This window comes from Nicotiana tabacum, chromosome 6, assembly GCF_000715075.1.
Source record: "Nicotiana tabacum cultivar K326 chromosome 6, ASM71507v2, whole genome shotgun sequence".
In the NCBI taxonomy this organism is placed as follows: Eukaryota; Viridiplantae; Streptophyta; class Magnoliopsida; order Solanales; family Solanaceae; genus Nicotiana; species Nicotiana tabacum.
In genome coordinates this window covers 148,612,764-148,635,191 of record NC_134085.1, presented here as the reverse complement: position 1 = coordinate 148,635,191, position 22,428 = coordinate 148,612,764, and the positions used below count along the sequence as shown (strand labels likewise).

At 39.5% G+C, this 22,428-nt stretch overlaps 1 protein-coding gene across 3 annotated transcripts; it reads right to left on the bottom strand.

The window, feature by feature from the left end:
- Positions 1-63: 63 nt before the first annotated feature.
- On the bottom strand, positions 64-5,787 carry LOC107769333 (serine/arginine-rich splicing factor SR34A). 3 transcript variants are annotated; one of them, XM_016588539.2, is made up of 13 exons: positions 5,660-5,787; positions 3,929-4,047; positions 3,240-3,305; positions 3,040-3,114; positions 2,832-2,946; positions 2,669-2,715; positions 2,532-2,589; positions 1,663-1,712; positions 1,286-1,342; positions 953-1,056; positions 795-869; positions 603-681; positions 64-446 (listed from the first exon to the last, which is right to left on the bottom strand). In XM_016588539.2, the coding sequence occupies exons 2-13, from the start codon at positions 4,013-4,015 to the stop codon at positions 426-428; spliced, it is 834 nt and encodes a 277-aa protein (XP_016444025.1). In that variant the 5' UTR covers positions 4,016-4,047; positions 5,660-5,787; the 3' UTR covers positions 64-425. The 3 variants fall into 3 exon arrangements, with proteins under 3 accessions (XP_016444025.1, XP_075111704.1, XP_075111705.1); XM_075255603.1 differs by lacking the exon at positions 5,660-5,787 and adding an exon at positions 4,191-4,555; XM_075255604.1 differs by lacking the exon at positions 5,660-5,787 and adding an exon at positions 4,120-4,239.
- Between the last annotated feature and the right edge of the window lie 16,641 nt (positions 5,788-22,428).

Genomic DNA, 22,428 nt, shown 5'->3' with positions numbered 1-22,428 from the left:
AACAAAACTTCAGAGGTAGTTACAAGGATTATCAACAGAATAATACTTCATCATGGGTAAGTATTTAGGCGGAACATCAAAAGCTTCAATGAATGCCAACTTCGAAAAGAGACAATCCGTTAGTCAACACTAAAATAGCAAACTCAACAAGCCAATGTCCAACTTTGATAGTCAGAACTCCACTAAGAAGCAAAACCACTTGAAAAAATAGCTCATACACGTTGATTGACCATAGACTACTAACAGCCGAGAGAACAGGATACTGCAGCTCTCAGATAAGAACACATATTACTAGTACAGACCTCCAAAGGTTCCACATTTAATACATAGCTCTAGTCCATAGCATATTCTAACCAAAACTAAGCACAAAGTTTTAGACTCTCCTTTCAAGAGGAGTACACCACTAAACAAATCTTGCATCAGCATCAGCCACTGTTTGATCGTGCCTGAAATATGACCATATTAAGCAAACATTAGAAAGGTCTTAAGGCACGGACAAATATAAATCATCCAAAGTTCTGATCAGTACTGTCTGCAACAAGACATAATTAAGCTTCTACCAGACTTAAAATCAAACATTAAATACAAAAACATAGCCTAACCTGCCGTGGTGATGCCGATCTGGACCTTGACAGTGACCTCGATATAGACCTAGACCTCGACCTTGACATTGATCTGGACCTGAACGCAAATGAAAAGCTCGGGGGTTTAAAAGCTAAACTGAAAATAGAAAACAAAAGGCTATAATTAGTACCTACGACAACAATATTACGTAGCAATGCAATCTCATATACCTGGTTGGCTTAACAGGAGACGCAGATCTAGACTTCGGCGATGGTGATCTCGAAAGTGATCGGCCGGGTGATTTGCTGCAGAAGATACTCCTGGTAAGACATCAAAAGGAAAAGGAATGTGCATAAACAGGCTCATTTATTATCTGGAACATCAATACCTCCTACTCCTCTTTGGACTTCTGCTTCTGCTCCTGCTCCTGCTCCTCTTTGGACTTCTGCTCCTACTGCGACTTCTTGAAGGACTTCGCTTGTATTCTTTCACCTATACGAAGGGGGAAAAAAATAAAGTGAGCATCAAACTAACATGCATTAACACGTTACATTGTGAAAACGAACATCCCTGCTACCACCCATACAATTAGGCAATCACCACCATCCCCCTTAAATATGCTGAGAGATTAAACATGAATTAAAGGATGTGTTCCCAAAAGTTCGGGTTGAAGGAAAAATAAAAAATGGTAGCATAAGGAAAAACAAAGATAGACAAATACCCGGATGTAGGTTCTTGTCCAAGGATTCCTGAACTCAGTATCATCAAGTTTCCTTATCTGAACAAGAAGAAAACATGTTAGCCATAAGCCTGGACTTTTCCAAAGGGAAATAATGAACAAATTAACTACTATCAATGGAGTTCAAAATTTAAACATTTGTGAGTACTGAAACTAGAACACAAGAATTACTCATATTTGAGGAAATTGTTAAAATCCAGAAAATAACCATGCTTCCAAATATTAATGAAACCAAGAACTTAAGGTTTTGGAAAAAGTAACCTTGCAAGTAGGGTTTGGACTCCTCAACAATAGAAGTAGATAGCAGCATCTAGACAAGTGTTTAAAACCATTAGATGGTGACGCTGAAAGAAACTTACAGCATACTTCATGTCTTCATAAGTTGTGTAGTCAACCATGCCAAAGGTACCTGATATGGATAATAAAATTCAGAACTACAGGCATAAACACAGCAAGAGAACATAACACGAATGTCACCTAAAAACAGCTTTTCTGATTTATTTATCTTTGCTAAGGAGATTTCCTGAATATTTAATTCTCGCAAAAATAAAAATATAATATTTGCATTTTGTTCTTGCAGTCCATTTTTTTTTTTCAAAAGTTTGCTTGAAGCACAATAAAGGCCAAAAGCTAAGTGCATTGAAGCATGGCCTTCACCTTGCTGTCTCAGCACTTCACTACGAGCACCAAGGTGCTAGGCTCTACAAATCATTGACCATGCACTGTCTTGAAGAGGGCAAAACTAATATAGTTGGCAAAGTGATATATTAATCATCAAAGAATCAGTATAAATGAATAACATAGTGATTAGAATTAGAAAATTGGGAATTCAGAATTAAGAAAAATACATTAAATAATGAAGACCTTAAGCTGATATGCATTTAAATTAGAAATTAATTAAGGTTTTTGAACTAGAATGGCATGATTTTTATTCCATGCACTTAATTGAAGCTTTCTAATTCTTTTGTTCACATAAGTTATACTAGTTTCTCTGTAGCGATTTGGCCTTCCATGATATGTGTATTTTATTGTCTTTCTTCCTTCATTTGACAAAAACCCACTCTTTAGTTGCACTTAAATCCTCAGTAAACTTCGGCACTTTTTCTAATCTTTTTTGCCTTGGAGAACACCGTCGCATTCATGCAGTTTCTTCACCAGGATTCTGGGATTCTTGAGCATTGTGCAAATTCACACGTAAAACGATCCTGCAAGCTATGTCAACTCATACCTTCACTGTCACGAGAAACTTCAGCAAAGCACACTTCACCAGCTTTCCGCATATGATCCTGACACATTTCCAGCAGGTTACTGCAATTGCTACACATACGAGCCATCAAAAGCAAATATCTTAGCCATTTCACTTACCTTCAAATCTTGCCAAGAAGCAGAAGATGGAAGACCTCGAACAATAACTGTATATGTATGACAAGAAAAAGTTAAAGAGACATCTACATCATCAGGGACAATTACATCTACAGCATTCAAGACAGGAAACTTCATGAGACATCCAAACAAATTATAGCGGAACCTCGGTAATCAGAATGCCGAGAAACACCATAACGCCCTCCACCACCACTGCTGCCATAGCTGCCTCGGCGATCACTTGAAGATGACGGCCCTCTTCCTCCATGAGCAAGCTCAACCTATATCATGTATCAACCACGTGGATGCTCATATTTCCTACTTAGGTCTTTGTATCTATGAATATGACAGAACCAAGTAAGAATTGTTCTTACCCTCAGGCGACAGCCATCAAAGTTGTAACCATCTCTACCCCTGATGGCATCTTCTGCATCTCGAGAACTTTCAAACTAAAGAATAGAAAACAGAAAGGAAATCACAGACAATCAGCAAACAAAGGCAGTAATTGACAACAGCAATTCAACCCTCAAACTACAGAAAACCATATATATGTATATATACAAAATAAAAATACCTCCACAAAAGAAAAGCAAGGAGGGCGAGGTGGAATCTTCAACTCAATATCCAATATACGACCATACTGCAAAAGAGAGAATATCTAAAATCAGGAAGCAGCTTTCTAAGTTTATATAGTGTTAGCAAGAATATATGCTAAACCAGCTCTACTTTCCAAGACAAGACTGAATGCTTCCAAATCAATGCCTCCAAACTGTTTACTCCCTATTGGGTAAATAGTATACTGGTGGTATTGACCACTAATGTCTAGCTTATATTACCAAGTAGGGAAGAAAGCACTCAGCCTCACACAGGAAATAAAAAGGACGATACAGTGTAGGATATCAAAGAAGTAGCATCCTCACCATTATGTTTTCAGCCATAACTTAATATGGGTACTGGTACTGCCACGGCTTAAGAGACTCACTTAAGCTTTCTCTTGCATAATTTTGCAAACAAGAAGCAAATCAAAATTTATCCATTTATACAGATGACATTGCTAAAATGAAATTCAGCGTACATCTCAGGATGCATTCGTGTGCAATGTAATCTCAAGCAAAGGCCATTGTATTTTTTTTAACAAGTATAATTTATGCACCAAATGTTGAGTCTAGATCCCTATGAGTTAAGTACAATTGATGTCTACATTCTCCTAAAAAAAAAAGTCTTTGTAGCTGATAGTGTCTAAATAGGTGGAAGATGACCAACCTTATAAAATAGATCTTCAACTTCCGATTCCTTTATATCAGCTGGAAGGTTGCCAACATAAATCGTGCGTGAAAAACGGCCACTCATTCTCAGCAATGAAGGAAGAATTCACTGCAACACTGCACAAAGATGTAACTTATAAACAGTTGAACTTCCAGTTAAAACTGATGAGAAATAATTAAAACAATTACAATGCAAACTTCTATCATTCTGTATTTGACTTGACAATAACAGATTCAGGCCAAAAAATTATGAAGCAAACCAAGAGAGCAATCCTCCAATTGAGCTGTGCTCCACAAGCTCCATTGCCTAAATGCTCCATGATGCTCCAAAATAACAGATTCAAACAGAAAAATAATGAAACCAAGAGAGCAATCCCCCAGTTAAACTAAGCTCCACAAGCTCCATTGCTCATATGCTCCAAGATGCTCCAAATCAATAATTATTCGAATTAATATTTGATCTCCTCATCCACTCAATAACTATTGCAGATGATAGCTCTTCTGAGAGTGAGGAAGAACTTCCAACTATACATAAAAACCATAAACTCCACCCTGACTTGTCCCACTCCCCAAATACATCCCTAGGTATGATTCCAAAGCTCATTTTTGTCCAAGCGCTTGAAATCTATCATAAAGAAAGCATTCGTGTCATAAGATGAGGTAAGATCGCCATATACTTTATGCATTTTACCTTTTCTCAATTTACTTTTAAGACCTGAGAACCATCCTACAAGACATGCAATATATCCTTTCCTATTTAAGTTAACAGAAAACCAGTTTCCTGCAAATGATGTCATTTCCTGAACCCTAAGATAAGACACGAAAAAGGATTTCTAAGTAACCAGTGCTCAGTAAAACATTGCTAGAACTCTGGGGACAACTTCCAAGATAAGAATAGGATATGATTAAAATATTGTCCGTGGAAAAGGATTCACTTTGGCAACAATTAAATCATCTTCAATATTTGGTTGGGTCTAAAAATAGAGTATGTATGGGAATCGTAAAAGATGAAAGACAGTGCTTTGGTGATATCTTTTAAAGCTAAAGTTGACAAAAATGTTTAATAGTTGGCTGAAGCAAGTCATATAGTAAGATTCAGAATATTTGCACTTCATCAAAAAAAAAAAAAAAAAGTTCGGAATATCCTCAGAGGAAAATGACTAACTAATAGTTACTTTAACCCTTTGCTGGAGAATTTTTCAACAAATAAAAGTAACCAAACACACCCCTGACATTCAAGAATTTTCTTATTACACAAGTAAAAAAAAAAAATCTTTTCATGACATCTTGCAATTCCAGCATTCCAATTATTTCCTGACAGTCTCGCCCTTTGGAGCAAGTGTGATGTTATGGTTGAAGCTCTCTGCAGGGGAAATATGCTAATATTTGAAAATAGAACTTCACTGTTGCTTAACACAAGTAACATCACCTCAGGAGGTAAGACCAAAAAAAATTGGAGCTTTTCTAGCAAAAGACGATAAATGCTGAAAAACAACACCAAAAACAAAACAAACTCTAGGGATAAATGTATGAACCCATTCTGCCACGAACATAAATCAATTCTCAACACAAGGAAGGCAGGAAATACAGAAATATCGGAAGCCGATGAGCATTTTAATAGATTCGTAACTAGGGTTTCTTCCCGTCTCGACCCTTTCCAGGGAATGGTGATCAACAATGTACCCTAAAAGTAGAACAGTGTGGTGAGGAAGAATCCATTAGATATTACCTGGATTATCAATTAGGGTTTGATGAAATTGGCGATCAGCTTCTTCTCCGCTTCTTACCGGGTTCTCTCCTAGTGCTGCACTCGTGACTCGTCGTCGTTAGAGCTCGTGATTTTAGGGCTTTTTGAGCTATAAAGCGCACGGTGTAGATTTATGGGCTTTTTTCACTTTTAGCCCGGTCCAAAAATTATTTACTTTCTGTAGCCGAAAAAACGTATAAAATTTATATAATTTTTATATATAATATATAAAATATATATACTTTTTTAATTAATAGCTTGAAAGCGACTATACAGTATCATTTTTCCTATATTTATTACCTCGATTTTGCTTTATTTTCTTTTAACCCCTTCTGTTTGACTGTTTACAGGTTTTCTCTTTTCATACTTAAGCGGTTGTTTGGTTATCGGGATTAGGATTATAAAAGCGAAATAAAATTTAAATTTTAGTATTTATTTGATATTTAGTTATTGAGTATTAACTAATATGGATATAAAATTTATATCAAAATGATGGTATTGGACAACCGATAGCGAATGTGGGATAATAATCTTAGAATTATAATTTTAGGATTATTAATCCCTAAATAACTTTCTCTGAAACCAAAAGACCCCTCAAAATTTTGATTGAGAAAAGTCATAGTCGTGTTATATATGAGATATACTTAACTATAGTTAACATTTCATATGGCATCTATCCACAAATGGTGAAGTTTTTGAGACTGCACGCTTGCAACGAGGTTTTATAAAACGTGAAATGTATTAAGGATATTAATGAAATATAACGCCTTCGATAAATAAAGCGAGTTATACTGATCCTTAAAGAGGTAAGTCTAACCCATATTGAAATAAATGAGATATTAATTTAAAATTAATTTTTTATATGCAAAAAATTACTGACCGTGTATCAAATTAGTAGGTTATTGATGTAAGGATTAGTAATAAAAAATTGTAATAAGTGATTACTAGTGCATGAATTGTATTGCATGGATTAAAATAGGCATTGTATTTACGTTTTAAATGTTATTTAATACATAAAGGTTATTTTGGTTGTTTCAATACGTATATTACTAAGCCATTTTTTTTGTCAAAAGGGAAATTATATATATCAAAAACTACATTACAAAGTGCTGGTTAGCTGGGGGTATGGTAATCCCCCCTAAAACGGACATGTTCTTCCAGTGTATCAATATTACATGTCAAAAAATATCAAGTTACTTCAGTTCATAGGATGTCTGCCCAAAATAATTCATTTGCAAACATCGGAGGAACTGCTAGCATGGTAATTCTTCCAAAAAAATTCTATTTTTGCTCCCTCTTTTACCAATGCATCGGCCACTCTATTTTGCTCTTTGTAACAGTCTCTCACTACTACTCCATCCTTTGGATCAACAACCTGTGTTCACATATAATAGGAACATAAGTTATATTTCCAGTGATTAGCAACCTTATTACCTATGCCGAGTCTGTAGCTACTTCCAGCGGTATCCATTCATTTTGTTCTGCAATTTGGAGACTTTTTAGCAATGCAGTTAACTCTGACACGGTGTTGGTGGTGTGTGGCATGTTTTCCATATACCCCAGAACTCAGTCTCCATTATGTGTCCTAAATACCCCACTAATTCCTCCAATGCCTAGGTTACCCTTAGTCGCCCCATCAGTGTATAGTGCTCCCTCATGGGGGGCTCCCATTTAACTCTGATAGGAAAAAACTTCCTAATCACTCCTTTGTGTGCTATTGTGTAGTACTTAGTTGAGTTGGCAATAATGTTGTCAGTTGAGATGGTATCTTCCTTATTATTAAATAGATTATAGTTCCTCGTTAGCCAAATGTGCCAGAAGCAGAAAGGGATAATAGTTTCTCATAAGATAATGTTATTAAAGGACAGCTTCCTTAACTTATTCCATGTGGTTGGCCATAATTGGGCTAAAAAGATAGGATTCGATTGTTGGCTTTCAATAGTTCCTTCTGATATTAGATCATGCTAGAATTGGGTTGCATTGGGGCATTCAAGGATGATGTGATCACTACTTTTAGGAATGGTAGAGCAGAAACAACATGCAAGGTTGCACTTGATTCCAATTATGTGTAGGAAAGCACCAGTGGGAACCTGTCATGTGCAAGCAGCTAGATGAAGGTTTTTATTTTGTTTGGAACTTTTAACCTCCACATCCAGCTGAAGTTAACCCATTCCTCATTCATCAGAAGTTTATTGTTGTTTCTAAGGAAGGCATAGGCTGATTTGGTGGTAAAGGAACCATTTTGAGTCAGCCCCCAAATTAACATATCTTCCTTGGCAGAGTTTGTAGGGATGAATGTGGATTTGATTGAGTTGGTTATATTCTCATGGAGGTTCATGGAGATGGATGAAGTATTTCAATTTCCAGAATTATAGATAGTGTCCACTTTGGTAGGAATATCATTGGGGTAAGTGGACCCTCAATCATGTCCCTAATGGTTGGATGATTGGGAATCCAGGCATCATTAAGGAAGCTCGCCATATTTCCTTTGTGGAACACACATCTATTGGCCTTATTACATGTATCTCAACCTTTGAGGATACATTGCCAGATTGGGGACTTATGCTTCCTAAAGGTATGTTTCCAGTTACAATGTTTGGAGATGAGGACTCTAGCCCACAAGCTAGAGGTGTTGTGGTAAATCCTCCAGGCCAGTCCAGCATGGGAGGCTTTGTTCTTGCATTCAGTTTTCTATAATCCTAGCCCACCATGAGATTTCTGCTTAGTGATTTTGTCATAGTTGACCAAGTGCATTTTCTTCTTATTTGGTGTAGTACTCCAGATAAAATTCCCTTGAGTTCTATCAATTTGGTTGGTAGCCTTGGTGGGTATCTTGATGTATTGCATGACATGGCTTGCAATACTGCTAAGAGAGGCTTTAGCCCGGACAATTCTTCTAGTCATATTTAGGTAATTTGTTTTCCAGCCAGAAAGATTGGATTGCATATTATCTAATATGAACTTGAAATCACTATTGAAGGGTCTCTTATGGAATATTAGAAATCGCAGATACTTACCAAAGGATGTTGTAGCTTGAATGGAAATAGCACTTATAAGGTTCTATATAGTGTCAGGCTTTATGTTAGAGGAGAAAAGCACCCTAGACTTAGTGAGATTTATTTATTTGCCAGAACCTTCATAGAAAGACTGCAGGATAGTGTAGATTGTGTTGTAGTTCCTGATGTTTGCATTTGCAAACAAGGTAAGATCATCAGCAAAAAAGAGGTGGGATATCTTTGGGACGGACCTACTAATACTGATGGGAAGCCATTGCTTTTCATGTAGTCCTATAAATGAGCCTGGAGATCATCTCCATGCACATGATGAACAAGTATAGGGAGATGGGATACCCTTGCCTAATTTCCCTAGAAGGTTTGAAGGTGTCAGTATTACCACCATTAACTAGGATAGAGATGTTAGAGGAGCTAATGCAGGATAGGATTAACTTAGTTAACCCAGGTGGGAAGTTGAAAGCTTGTAGTGTGTCTCGAATGAAGGACCACTCCTTCCTGTTAAAGGCTTTTTTAAGTCAATTTTAAGGATCATGTGAGCCTGATTCGTTCTCATTTTACCAAAGTGAGTGATATATTCTTGGACTATAATGGCATTATCTGAGGCCCTTTTGTTGGATAAAAAACTTGCATAGCTAGGGCCAATTATGTTAGGGAAGAGTGGCTTGATTCTATTAACAATGACCTTTGTAATGGTCTTATAGATGGTATTACAAAGCCCTATTGGTCTAAAGTTTTTTAGCATAGTAGCTTGGGGACACTTGGAGATGAGGCAAAGTAGAGTCTGGTTCATGGTTTCATCCATGGAATGTGTGTCAAAATAGGACTTACAAAAGTCTATCATTGATTTTCCCATAATGCTCCAGTATCTTTGATAGAAAAAAGGGTGTAACCCATCTGGACCAGAAGCCTTAAAGGGTATAACCCATCTGGACCATCTGTCCAAGTTTTCTCTTTGACAGTTTGAGAGAGTATGGGTCATGTCTAGATGATTGGTAGTGTGAATGGGGGCTTGGGTGTGGGCGGAAGTGTAAAGGCTCCTGAAGAAGTGCTATGGAGTTCTTAATCTCCTTGGTCATAGAGCCAGTTCCCACTGTCATCTTTAAAGGGTAGGATCATATTCCTCCTTCTCCTATTAAGGGTAGAGGTGTGAAAAAAACTAGTGTTGGCATCACCTTCAGTTAGCCAATTGACCCTTGACTTGAGTTTTCAGGAATCTTCCTTATTTCTGAGGATAAAGTCCAAATCTCTAATCAGGCTACTTTCAAGATTCAGTATGAAGTTGCTAAACTAGTAGTTGAGGGATTTTTAGATTCCAGCAATTCTTGCTAGGATCCTTCTAAGTTTTTGTGGAAGATATTGACAAAGGTGTGCCTGTTCCACTTAGTTACTATGTTTTGAAGGTGCTGGTTGATTGGATTAGCAGAGAGTTTGGGGTGAAAGCCTCAGTGATGATACTAGGAAAAGATGGGGGCTAGTCCACATGGATTCAAACTTGAAGGGCCTATTAGTATTATTGACAGTATCCTCATTTAGCATTATTTGCAAATGGCAGTGATCAGAGTGGGTCCTAGGAAGATGGTTTACACAAGCCTCAGGGTACTAAGAAATCCAGCAGTCATTAGCAAAATATATGTCTATTCTTTCTAAAATTAAACTGCTCCTATTTTTATATCTTTTGTTGGTCCAAGTGTATTTATTACCCTTGTATCCTAAGTCAACTAACTTCATTCATTAAGGCACTTCCAAAAGAGGTTGCTACGGTTTGGTTTAATGGGGTTGCCCCTAGCTTTTAATGCTTCATTAAAGTCACCACCTACAAACCAATTTTCAGTATAAATTTTAGAGATAGTAACTAAATTATCCCATAATAGTTTCCTATCAACTAATATGGTGCTAGCATAGATGACCGAAAATAACCAGGGAGTTTGGGAGGGGAGTACCTTCACCATGGCATGAATGCCTTGTGGAGTAGTGGACACCTCATCAACCTGCACACAATCTGCTTTTCACATCATGACAATCCCACCTAACAAACCCACGACTGGAGACTGGATGAGCATATCAAATTGCAAATCCTCAGTCAGCTTCTTATGATCAGCCATTTTTGGCTCTAGCAGAACCAGCAGTGCTAGTTTGTGGAGTTGAACCATGTCAAGGCAGAGTCTCCTGAACTCTGTATTGTTTCCACTCCTAATATTCAACATGATGTAGTTCATTAGGGGTGGTTGCATGGTGGGGAACTGGTTTCTGTGAGCCTTCTCCATCCCCTAGGGAGGTATCATTAGTTCCTTCTGGTTCTTGCTCCTCATGTTCAACAATGGGGTTAGGTTTAGAAGTGGCTTGATCACTCCTCGACTGTGGTGAGAGCCTAGACTCATGTCTTGGGACACAGGGGCCCTAGACTCTTGATGTTCTTCATACTTAACTCTATCGCCCTGATAGAGCCAGTAGAAGGGAGTCCGTGCGTAGAGGTCCATAACCCTCTCCCTCCATTTTCAAGGCATTTTTCCCTTTCAGAAGCTCTACGGCTCTATTGATCTTCTTTGTAATGTTCCCTAGTGGTAGAGACTGGCTCTTCTCTGCTAGAGCAGAAAACGATGAAGTTTGTTGGGATTGGGGATCTTTAGTCGCAAACATTGGAGATGTCACCGGGTCCGATTGAGTATGGACCCAATTGGCTGATTGGTTTGAGGAGTGATGGCCCAAACCAGTAGATCTTGTCAGGTGTAGCCTTGAAATCGGGCTAATGATGGGGGCCTCTAGCGATGCAACCTGGGCGGTCCCAGTTGACTTGTCCGTATCTTTTCCATCAAGCCTCGCCCCCACCTTTCTTTCAGAACTGTGCTTGGGCTAAGGTCTTATGAGTTGGGCTACTGGGGAATGGGGGTGGGATTGTGTTTGTTCATTGGTCCATTGGGCCTTGTTTGTGACTATTTGATTTTGAATTGTGTTAAAAAGTTTTGGTTTCCAGAAGCTTACCAAAATTTGCATCAAACATCTTTACCTGGATCTTTTGTGATTTTGGTGCATGATGTTGTTCATTTTCATTTCCTACTCTATTGTTATTCCCTTTATGGGTTGGTGGTTTGGCTTCTTCCATCTTGGCAAGGTTACTATCTTCCATCCATCATTATCTTCCTTTTTGTGGTGCATTTCTAAACATTAAAGGACTTCTTGTGATGGTGTTGGTGCAACTTTCTTGAACTTGCAATTTTTTATTGGGTGGCCAATTTTTCCACATGTTGTCCTGTGATGACCCAAAAGGTCATCACTTGATTTACGAGTCAATTATGTGTTCCAAGGCCTTAAAACCTCCTTTTATCTTACGTCGATTTGCGTGTGCGGTCCGGGCGTATATCCGGAATGCTTTTATGTAAAAATTTGATAAAAATGCTAATTTTACCTTTAAAATTGAATTTAAGTTGACTTCGGTCAATATTTTGGGTAAACGGACCCGGACTCATGATTTGACAGTCCTTGAGGGTCCGTAGAAAAATATGGGACTTAGACGTATGCCAGAAATTGAATTCCGAGGTCCCAAGCCCAAGAAATGAATTTTTAAAGAAAATTATTTAACTGAAATTTTAAGAGTTTTTAGAAATTTAAATGTGTTTGAATTTGATGGTATCGGGCCCATATTTTTGTTCCGAAGCCCAGTACAGGTCTTATATGGTATTTAAGTTGAGCATGTAAAATTGGTAAAAACGGACTTGATATGACGTGAATCGGACCCTCGGTTGTTAAAATTTGAACTTAAGAGTTATGGAGATTTTTTTTTATTTTGATGCTAAACTCGTAGTTCGAGGCATTATTTATGCCCATTAAGCCGCTATAGGTACATGTGCATGTGCAACAAAAAATGCACAACAAGTGTAGCATGAGTACAAAAACATCGTGTATTCTGTAAGTATCTCGTCTAATCTCGAAGAAATAGAGACGAGAGGTCGACTTCGATACTTACTAGTTGTCCAATACTAATATACATAAAATATAGTAAATCTAGAATTTTCATAAAATGGTTGTAACTCAATAGCATGAGGCAAATAAACAATTCTTTCTTTTATAGGAAACTCCCAAATTAAGTTTCATCATTTATACATTTATATCAGGACTGGGAGTACAATTATCAACATCTATCAGTCTCAAGGCAAGCAATACAAGCATGTGCAAATCATGCGGAGGTCGTATGGCCCAATCCAACAATATTTAAACTGTGCACTGTCATAGGGTCGAATGGCGCGAATCATAGATACATCTTTTACCCCACTCAATAATCATACATGCGACGCGGTCAAATATAAATAAACAATCTCCCCGCTCGCAAATCATATATGCGACGTAGGTACACATAGAATCACACATTCAAACAGTCAATCAAGACTTCATCAGGGAAAAATTATTCAAGGAGGTGTCAATGTCTCCTTTACAAATTTTGGCGATTTGATCACATAAGTAAGTCCGTATGATTTTTTTGGGTTGTGTGCATGTTTGGTTTGGAGCCCCGAGGGCTCAGGTGAGTTTTGGATATGCCACGGGATGTTTTTACACTTAGGAAAGTTGCAGGTTTTGTTACTTCTGGTGCACAGACATTTTGTACATCGCGATCGTGTAGTAACTCTCGTGATCGCGAAGGGGAACTGGGCTGGGGGTGGAATTTTCCCTATGCGAATGCGAGACCCAGGTCACGAACGCGGAGATTTGGGGGGTTTGCTCTACGCGAACACGACCGGTCAACCACGAACGTGTAGCTTTAGGATAGGCTGGTTATGAAACCTAGGGAGAACTACGTGAACGCGACCCCTCTATCGTGAACGTGAAGGCCAGGTTGGGCTAAGCCTTCGCAAACGCGAAGCTTCTCCCGCGATCGTGTAAGTCCACTACTGGTAGCTCTTCGCGAACGCGACAATGCTCTCGCGAACGTGATGAACACTATTGCCCAGCACTTAAACAGTAGCAGAAACGGGAATAAGCCATATTTTCACATCTCCTTCCCCAAAGTCAGAACCTAGGCGATTTTTGAAGAGCAAAATCAACACCAAATCATAGGTATGTGTTCCTAAACCTATCTCCTTCATTTTCCATCAACACCCATTAGATTTCTAGGCCTATATTGTCCTTCCATGGTAGAATTAGGGATTTTGGGTAGAATTAGGGCTTTTTGAATAATTGGAATTTAGACCTCGTTTTGGGGTCAGATTTCGAAACTAATTCCATATTCAGACTCGTGGGTGAATGGGTGATCAGATTTTGGTCTGAACCTCGGGTTTTGATCAAACGGACCCGAGGTCGATTTTTTACTTTTTGGGAAAAATGATAGAAAACCTATAATTAAGCATTGGGTATGAATTCTTTAGCACTTATTGATGTTGTTAAATTAATTTGGGCTAGATACAATAAATTGGAGGTGAATTCTAAAGGAAAAACGGTGTTTGAGGCTTGAGTTGGCCGTGGAAGTTCGAGGTAAGTGTTTGGTCTAACCTTAGCTTGAGGGAATAGGTATTGTGCTTTATTTGCTATGTGCTAGTGTAGTGTACGACGTATAGGTGTGGTGACGAATATCTATATGTTGGTGTCAAGTATTACCGTGAGTCTTAAATTGTGATCATTGTGTTTCTTAATAAGTACTTCAATTGCCAAAATTGTTGATTATCCATGTTGAGCAAGATGTATGATTATCTTCTTGGTATTTGTTTATTAATGAGCATTTGCTCTAGTTGAGGTTTATTTGTGAAGTTAATTGTTGGTACAAGTTTGGTTATAGTTGATTCCCTTGCCGGGACGTATTTATTTCTTACTGTTGATTCTCTTGCCGGGATGTTGTTGTTGCTATTGTTCGGGTGAGGAAAGAGAGATAAAGCACGAAGGATGATGCCGTGCACATTCATACTTATGCATTTTGTGAGGAAATAATGATAAAGCACGAAGGGTGATGCCGTATACATTTTCATTGATATTGATACATATGGTGAGGAAGAGAAATAAAGCACGAAGGGTGATGTCGTGCACATTTATAATAATTACATGGTGAGGAAGAGAGATATAGTACGAAGGGTGATGCCGTGAATATTTTCATACTTGATTGCATTGGTGAGGATTGAGAGCAAAAGCACGAAGGGTGATTCCGTGCACTTATTGCCTGTTGTTATGATTTCTTGCTGTTTTAGGTTCAAGTACCTTAATTGTCTTATTCCATTATTACCGTGATTCTTTACGTTGGTATTTCCCCCATAGCATGTTACCCCTTCCCCATTACTTTTGAATTACTTCTATTACTGTTATTCTGCAAGATACTATTTCACTGCAGGTTATGATTGTTTGTGTGTCCTAGCCTCGTCACTACTTCACCGAGGTTAGAATCGACGCTTACTCAGTATATGGGATCGGTTGTAATGATACTACACTATGCACTCTTTTGTGCAGATCCCGGTACTGGAGCATACGGACCTTAGCTAGGGGTTGCTGCCTTCAGACCATCAATAGACCCGAGGTAGTCCTGCAGGCGTCCGCAGGCCTTGGCGTCCCCTTCCTATCTAGTTTTCTTCTATTCTTTACTATTTCAAATACATACATGTATTTATTTTGTTCGGACCCTATTTATAGTATTCTTAGATAGTCCGTGAGATTGTGATACCAGTTCTGGGTGGTTTATGTTTATGGATTCGTATTGGTATTAGCTTAATCGTTAAATTTCGTTTTTCCACTTTATTATTTCCGATGTTTATAATATATTAGCTCTCAATTGTAAAGAAGTTAAAAATAAAGATGATAAATTAATCGGAATAGTTGGCTTGCCTAGCTTTCACTAGTAGGCGCCATCACGACTCTAGAGGGTGGGAAATCCGGGTTGTGGTAGTTGGTATCAGAGCTCTAGGTTTCTTAGGTCTCAAATTTTACGGACAAGCTTGGTAGAGTCTGAGGGATCGATACGGAGACGTATGTGCTTGTCCTCTAGAGGCTACAGAGTTAGGAACAGTTTTACTTCCATTCTTCTCTATCGTGCGATTTGGTTTTTTAATGCTAATTGAACTTCTACTCTATTCTTTCGCAGATGGCGAAAACACGTGCTTCTTCATCCGTTGACTAGCAGCCCGAGCCTTCAGCAGCAGCTCCCACGAGGAGTTGAGGATGCGGCCGTGCTAGGGGCCGAGGCAGGGACAGAGTTTAGCCTAAAGTAGCAGCCCTAGCGGCGGAGCCTCAGGTAGAGCTTGATGATGAGGTTCCGTCCCAGACAGTTTCGGTGGGCCCAACTCAAGTCTAGAGGGGTTCATTGCTACCCTAGTACTCCAGGATTCTTTGGTCCGTCTAGTGGGCCTTATGGAGAGTATCACCCAGGCAGGCTTACTTCTTGTAGCACTAATCGTCTCTCAGGATGGGGGAGGAGCACTGACTCCCGCTACCCGCACTCCAGAGCAGATGGCTCCCCAGTTTCAGACTCCAGCAGCTCAGCTAGTTGGAGTAGTTCAGCCGGGTGTAGTAGCTCAGACCGGTGATGGAGCAGCTATGTCTGCCAAAGCTTTGTGGAGGTTGGACAGGTTCACCAAGCTGTTCACTACTACTTATGGTGGTATATCTTCAGATGATCCCCAGGATTACCTAGACAACTGTCATGAGGTTCTTTGGAACATGGGGATAGTGGAAACCAATAGGGTCGACTTTGCTGCTTTCCGTCTGTCAGGTTCCGCCAAGAAATGGTGGAGAGATTATTGTTTGGCCAGACCAGTTAGATTACTGGCTCTCACTTGGGACCAGTTCTCACAGCTATTTCTCGAGAAGTTTCTTTCCGTCACTCAGAGAGAGGAGTACTGCAGGCGGTTCGAATGTCTCCAGTAGGGTTCTATGACTGTCACCTAGTATGAGACAAGGTTTATTGATTTGGCTTGTCATGCTCTTCTGATACTCCCCACCGAGAGAGAGAGAGAGAGAGAGAGAGGGTGGGGAGGTTTATTGAGGGACTCACTCAGCCTATTAGACTGCAGATGGATAAGGAGACAGGTAGTGAGATTTCTTTCTAGGATGCGGCCAATGTGGCCAGGCAGGTTGAAATGGTTTTAGCTCAGGGGAGCATTCAGGGGTCTGATAAGAGGCCTCGTCATTCTAGCAAATTCAGTGGTGCCTTGTCTGGAGGCAGGGATTCCTTTGGTAGAGGCCATCCTCCTAGGCCATTTCAGTCAGTACTTCAGGTTTCTCATAGTGCTCTAGGTGGCTGTGGTTCTCACATGCAGTATTCTGATCACTTACCCTACAGTGCACCACTAGATCCTATCAGTGCACCTCCGCTCCAGAGTTTTTAGGGTGGTTATCCAGGCCGTCAGGGTCAGCAGACCAAGTCTTGCTATACTTATGGTGATACGAGGCACATTGCTAGGTTTTGCCCTCGAGCCTCGAGCAGTTCTCAGCACTATGGTTCTCGTGTTATAGTTTTAGCACCGGGATTTTCACCACCCGCTCAGCTAGCTAGAGGCAGGTATCGAGGTATTAGAGGTGGAGGCCAGCTAGCAGGAGGTTGTCCTAGGGATGCAGTTCAGAGTGATGGGGCCCAACCCCGATGTTATGCTATGCCAGGTAGACCTGAGGCTGAGGCCTCCGATATAGTTATCATAGGTACGATTTTAGTGTGCTGTAGAGATGCCTCAGTTCAATTTGATCCAGGGTCCACATATTCTTATGTATCATCTTGTTTTGCCCCTTGTCTGGTTGTGACTCGTGATTCTTTGAGTGCTCTTGTATATGTGTCTACACCGGTGGGTGATTCTATTGTGGTAGATCATGTTTATCGTGCTTGCGTGGTCGTTATTGGGGGTCTTGAGACCCATGTAGATCTTTTACTTCTCGATATGGTGGATTTCGATGTCATTCTGCGGATGGATTGGTTATCCTCTTATTATGCTATATTGGATTGTCATGCCAACACTGTGACCTTAACATTGTCGGGGTTACCTCGTTTGGAGTGGATAGGGACTCCTGGTCATTCTACCAGTAGGGTTATCTCATATATGAAGGCTCGGCGTATGGTTGATAAGGGATATTTTGCCCATTTGGTGTATATTCGTGATTCTAGTGCTGAGGTTCCTTCTATGGATTCTATGCCTATTGTTCATGAGTTTCCAGAGGTATTCCCTTCAGACCTGCCGAGGATGCCACCCAACAGGGACATTGACTTTTGTATTGATTGGGCTCCGGGTACTCAACCCATTTCTACTCTGCCATATTGTATGGCCCCGCTAGAGTTGAAAGGATTAAAATAACAATTGCAGGACTTGCTGGATAAAGGCTTTATTAGACCGAGTGTCTCGCCTTGGGGTGCGCCGGTGTTATTTGTTAAGAAGAAGGATGGGTCGATGAGGATCTGTATAGATTATCGATAGTTGAACAAAGTCACCATCAAGAACAAGTATCTATTGCCGATGATTGATGATTTGTTTGATCAGCTTCAGGGTGCCAAGGTATTTTTGAAGATTGATTTGAGATTTGGCTACCATCAGTTGAGGATTAGGGCATCCGATGTCCCTAAGACAGCTTTTCACACTCAGTATGGGCATTATAAGTTCCTAGTGATGTCATTCAGGTTGACAAATGCCCCATCAGCTTTCATGGATTTGATGAACCGAGTGTTCAAGCCTTATTTGGATTCGTTCGTGATAGTCTTCATTAATGATATTTTGGTTTATTCCTGCAGCCGGGAGGAGCACAAGTAGCATCTACGAGTCGTTCTTCAGACTTTGAGGGATATTCAGTTGTATGCTAAGTTTTCGAAGTGTGAGTTTTGGTTGAGTTCGGTTGCATTCTTGGGTCATGTTGTATCAGCAGGGGGTATTCAGGTGGATCCTAAGAAGATTACGGCAATCAAGGACTGGGTCACATCAACTACAGAGATCCTGAGTTTCTTGGGTTTGGCGGGTTATTACCGATGGTTTATGGAGGGGTTTTCATCTACCCCGATGACCAGGTTGACCCAGAAGGGTGTCTAGTTCAGGTGGTTGGACGAGTGTGAGGCGAGCTTTCAGAAGCTCAAGACAGCTTTGAGTACGGCGCCAGTGTTGGTATTGCCCACATGTTAAAGTCCATATACAATGTATTGCGATGCATTGCGTATTGGACTTGGCGCGGTGTTGATGCAGAATGGCAAGGTTATTGCATATGCTTCGCGACAGTTGAAGATCCACGAGAAGAATTATCTAGTTCATGATTTGGAGCTAGCAGCCATTGTTCATGCGCTGAAGATTTGGAGGCATTATTTATATGGCGTGTCATATGAGTTGTTCACGGATCACAAGAGTTTGCAATACTTGTTCAAGCAGAAGGAGCTAAATTTGAGGAAGAGGAGGTGGTTGGAGCTGTTGAAAGACTATGATATCACCATCTTGTATCATCCAGGAAATGCCAATGTAGTGGCCGATGCTTTGAGTAGGAAGTGAGCCAATATGGGCAGCCTTGCATATATTCCGGTCGGTGAGAGGCCACTTGCTTTGGATGTTCAAGCTTTAGCCAATCAGTTCGTGAGGTTGGATGTTTTTGAGCCCAGCCGTGTTCTAGCTTGCATAATCGCTCGTTCTTCATTATTTAAGCGTATCCGAGATCGGCAGTATGATGACCCTCATTTGTTTGTCCTTAGAGACACAGTGCAGCACGGAGGTGCCAAGCAGTTTGCAGTTTGAGATGATGGAGTTCTGAGGATGCAGGGTCGCATTTGTGTGCCTAATATGGATGGACTTCTTGAGTTGATTCTAGAGGAGGCCCATAGTTCCCAGTATTCTATTCATCCGGGCGCCGCTAAGATGTATCAGGATTTGCGGCAACACTATTGGTGGAAGAGGATGAAGAAGGATATTGTTGCGTATGTAGCTCGGTGTTTGAATTGTCAGCAGGTAAAGTACGAGCATCAGAGACCTGGTGGTTTCTTTCAGAAGATTGAGATTCCTAAGTAGAAGTGGGAGCGAATCACTATGGACTTCGTTGTTGGACTCTCACGGGCTTAGAGGAAGTTTAATGCAGTATGGGTTATTGTTGATAGGCTGACCAAGTCAGCACATTTCATTCCTGTGGCAGTTTCCTATTCCTCGGAGCGATTGGCTGAGATCTATATCCCGGAGATTGTTCATATTCATGGAGTGCCCGTGTCTATCAATTTTGATCAGGGTACGCAGTTTACCTCGCATTTTTGGAGGGCAGTACAACGTGAGTTGGGTAGCGGGTCGAGTTGAGCACAACATTTTACCCTCAAACGGACGGACAGTCCGAGCATACAATTTAGATTTTGGAGGATATGCTCCGAGCATGTGTCATTGACTTTGGAGGTTCTTGGGATCAGTTCTTGCCATTAGCAGAGTTTGCCTACAACAACAACTACTAGTCAAGCATAGGGGTGTGCATTCGAATCAGTTTATTGATAAATCGAATCGATTATTTGTTATCGGTTTATCGATTTATCGATTTCGATTTCAAAATTTTCCTAATTGAGTTATCGATTTCGATTTCGATTTTGTCCTCTTCGGTTATCGGTTTATCGATAAACCGATAAGATATACTAAAAAGACAAATATACCCTTATTCTATAATACTACCATTTCCTTCACTTAAGTCCCTAACCGGCTAACCCTATTATTTCTTCCTTCAGCGCCGCTTTCTCTTTAGTCTTCAGTCTTCACTTTCTGCTTACAAAGTACAAACATAGCTCTGTTCTATCGCCACTCGCCACTGTCGCCGTTGATTATCGCCGTTTCCAGAAAGCTCTTGGCAGGTACCATATAAAGATTATAGTTGTTTTAATACTAAAAAAGGTTCTATTTTTGTGATAGATGATGAGCAATGACAAAGTTTTAGTGATGCATAATTCCTTTTTAATTCTTAATGTTCTTCTAAGTGGATACAAACCAAAGCTGAAACTTTTACTTGCAGTTGCGCTCACTTGACAGCTCTAAGACGAGATTCAATTGGTAAGACACTGTTCTTTTAAATTCAGTTTTTATTGAAAGTTGTTGAAAGTTTTGGGTTGTCTTGTTTTATATCTGAAAATAGTTGTGAAAAAGGGTTCCTTTATCTAGAACATCAAGAGATAAGAGAGGTTTACCTTGAATTTTTGATTGTTGTGAGCAGCTTGTGGTTAGGGTTTATGTCTGAGTTCTTATTTAAAGTAGGAAATTTGAAAAAGTAGCTTCGTCACATTGAAAGTAATAGATGCACTTTCTTGCTATCCATCAGGTGCTAATGAAAGGCACATGAAGTTCTGTTATGTATTCTATTCCTTGTTATAGTTTGGTATCAGTAAGAACTTTGCACTAAAGAGTCTAATAAAATGTTATTTTAAAAGGGACCATGTCTTGGCCAGGTTAATGAATCTGATAAAGAGTCTAGCGTAGGGTGAGACAACTATTAAAAGTAGTATGTATTTTTAAGCTGCCCTGAAGCTTTAGTTTGGAATGTATTCATGTATGTTGACTGCAAGTATGTGTAAATGAACTGAAGCTACTTTTTCCTAGTAATTTGATAAGGAACTTATTTAAATTGATTTCTTTCCAGCCATAATTTTTAGGTCAAGAGCGAGGAGTGCTGACATCGTCTTGCTTTGCTTCATTCAACTCGTTTAAGACTGTAAGTTACATTCTTCATTCACTTCATATGGCTGAAAATGATAAAATTGATCAAGTGGTTGATGAAAGTAGAGGTTCTGAGTCTACTGCTGCAACAACTCACTCGACAGTTACAAAAGAAAGGAAAAAAACGATCTCGAGCATGGGATTTTTTTGAAGAAAAAGTTGATGCTAAAGGAAATAATAAATATGCATGTAGATTTTGTGGACAAAAATATTTTGAGACAAAAGGCAAAAGTATGACACAAATGAATAGTCATATCAGTAAATGTCCAAGGAATCCTTATAAAGTTGAAAAAGGTCAAAAACTATTACCATATCAAACAGTACCGAGGGATAATAAAGGTGATCTTATTCCATGAAAATTTGATCAAGAAGAGTGTAGGATGGCTTTGTGTCATATAGTGATTGTTGATGAACTTCCATTTAGTTTTGTTGAGAAAGAAGGCTTTAGAAACTTTATGAAAGTGGCACAACCTTGTTTTCATATTCCTTCCCGTACTACCATTACACAGGATTATTTTGCTCTTTTTAATGTGAAAAAAATAAATTAATGAAGTTTTTTAAAGGAACAAGTCAAAGAGTAAGTCTTACCATTGATACATGGACTTCTATTTAAAAAATTAACTATATGTGCATCAGAGCCCATTGGATTGATAGTGAATGGATTATGCATAAAAAAATTATTAACTTTTCTCCAATTACTAGTCATAAAGGTGAAGATATGGCAAGGTGTATTATTGATTATTTGCATGAGTGGGGTTTGCAAAAGATTTTCTCTGTCACAGTTGACAATGCTAGTTTAAATGATGTGACCGTAGAGAAGTTGTCTGACAAATTAGATGATTGGGGAACCAATTCCATGAATGGTCAACACATTCACATGAGATGCATGGCTCATATTGTAAATCTTATTGTGAAAGATGGTTTAAAAGAGTCAGGTATTTCTATTGCTCGTGTTAGATGTGCAGTCAGATACATTAGACAGTCTCCTGCTAGGTTGAGGAAGTTTCAGGAATGTTGTAAAAGTGAAAACATTGTCAAGAAGTCTTTATGCTTAGATGTTCTTACAAGGTGGAATTCCACCTACTTGATATTGAGCGGGGCTATTGAATATGAGCGTGCAATTAAAGAATATTCTGATCGTAAT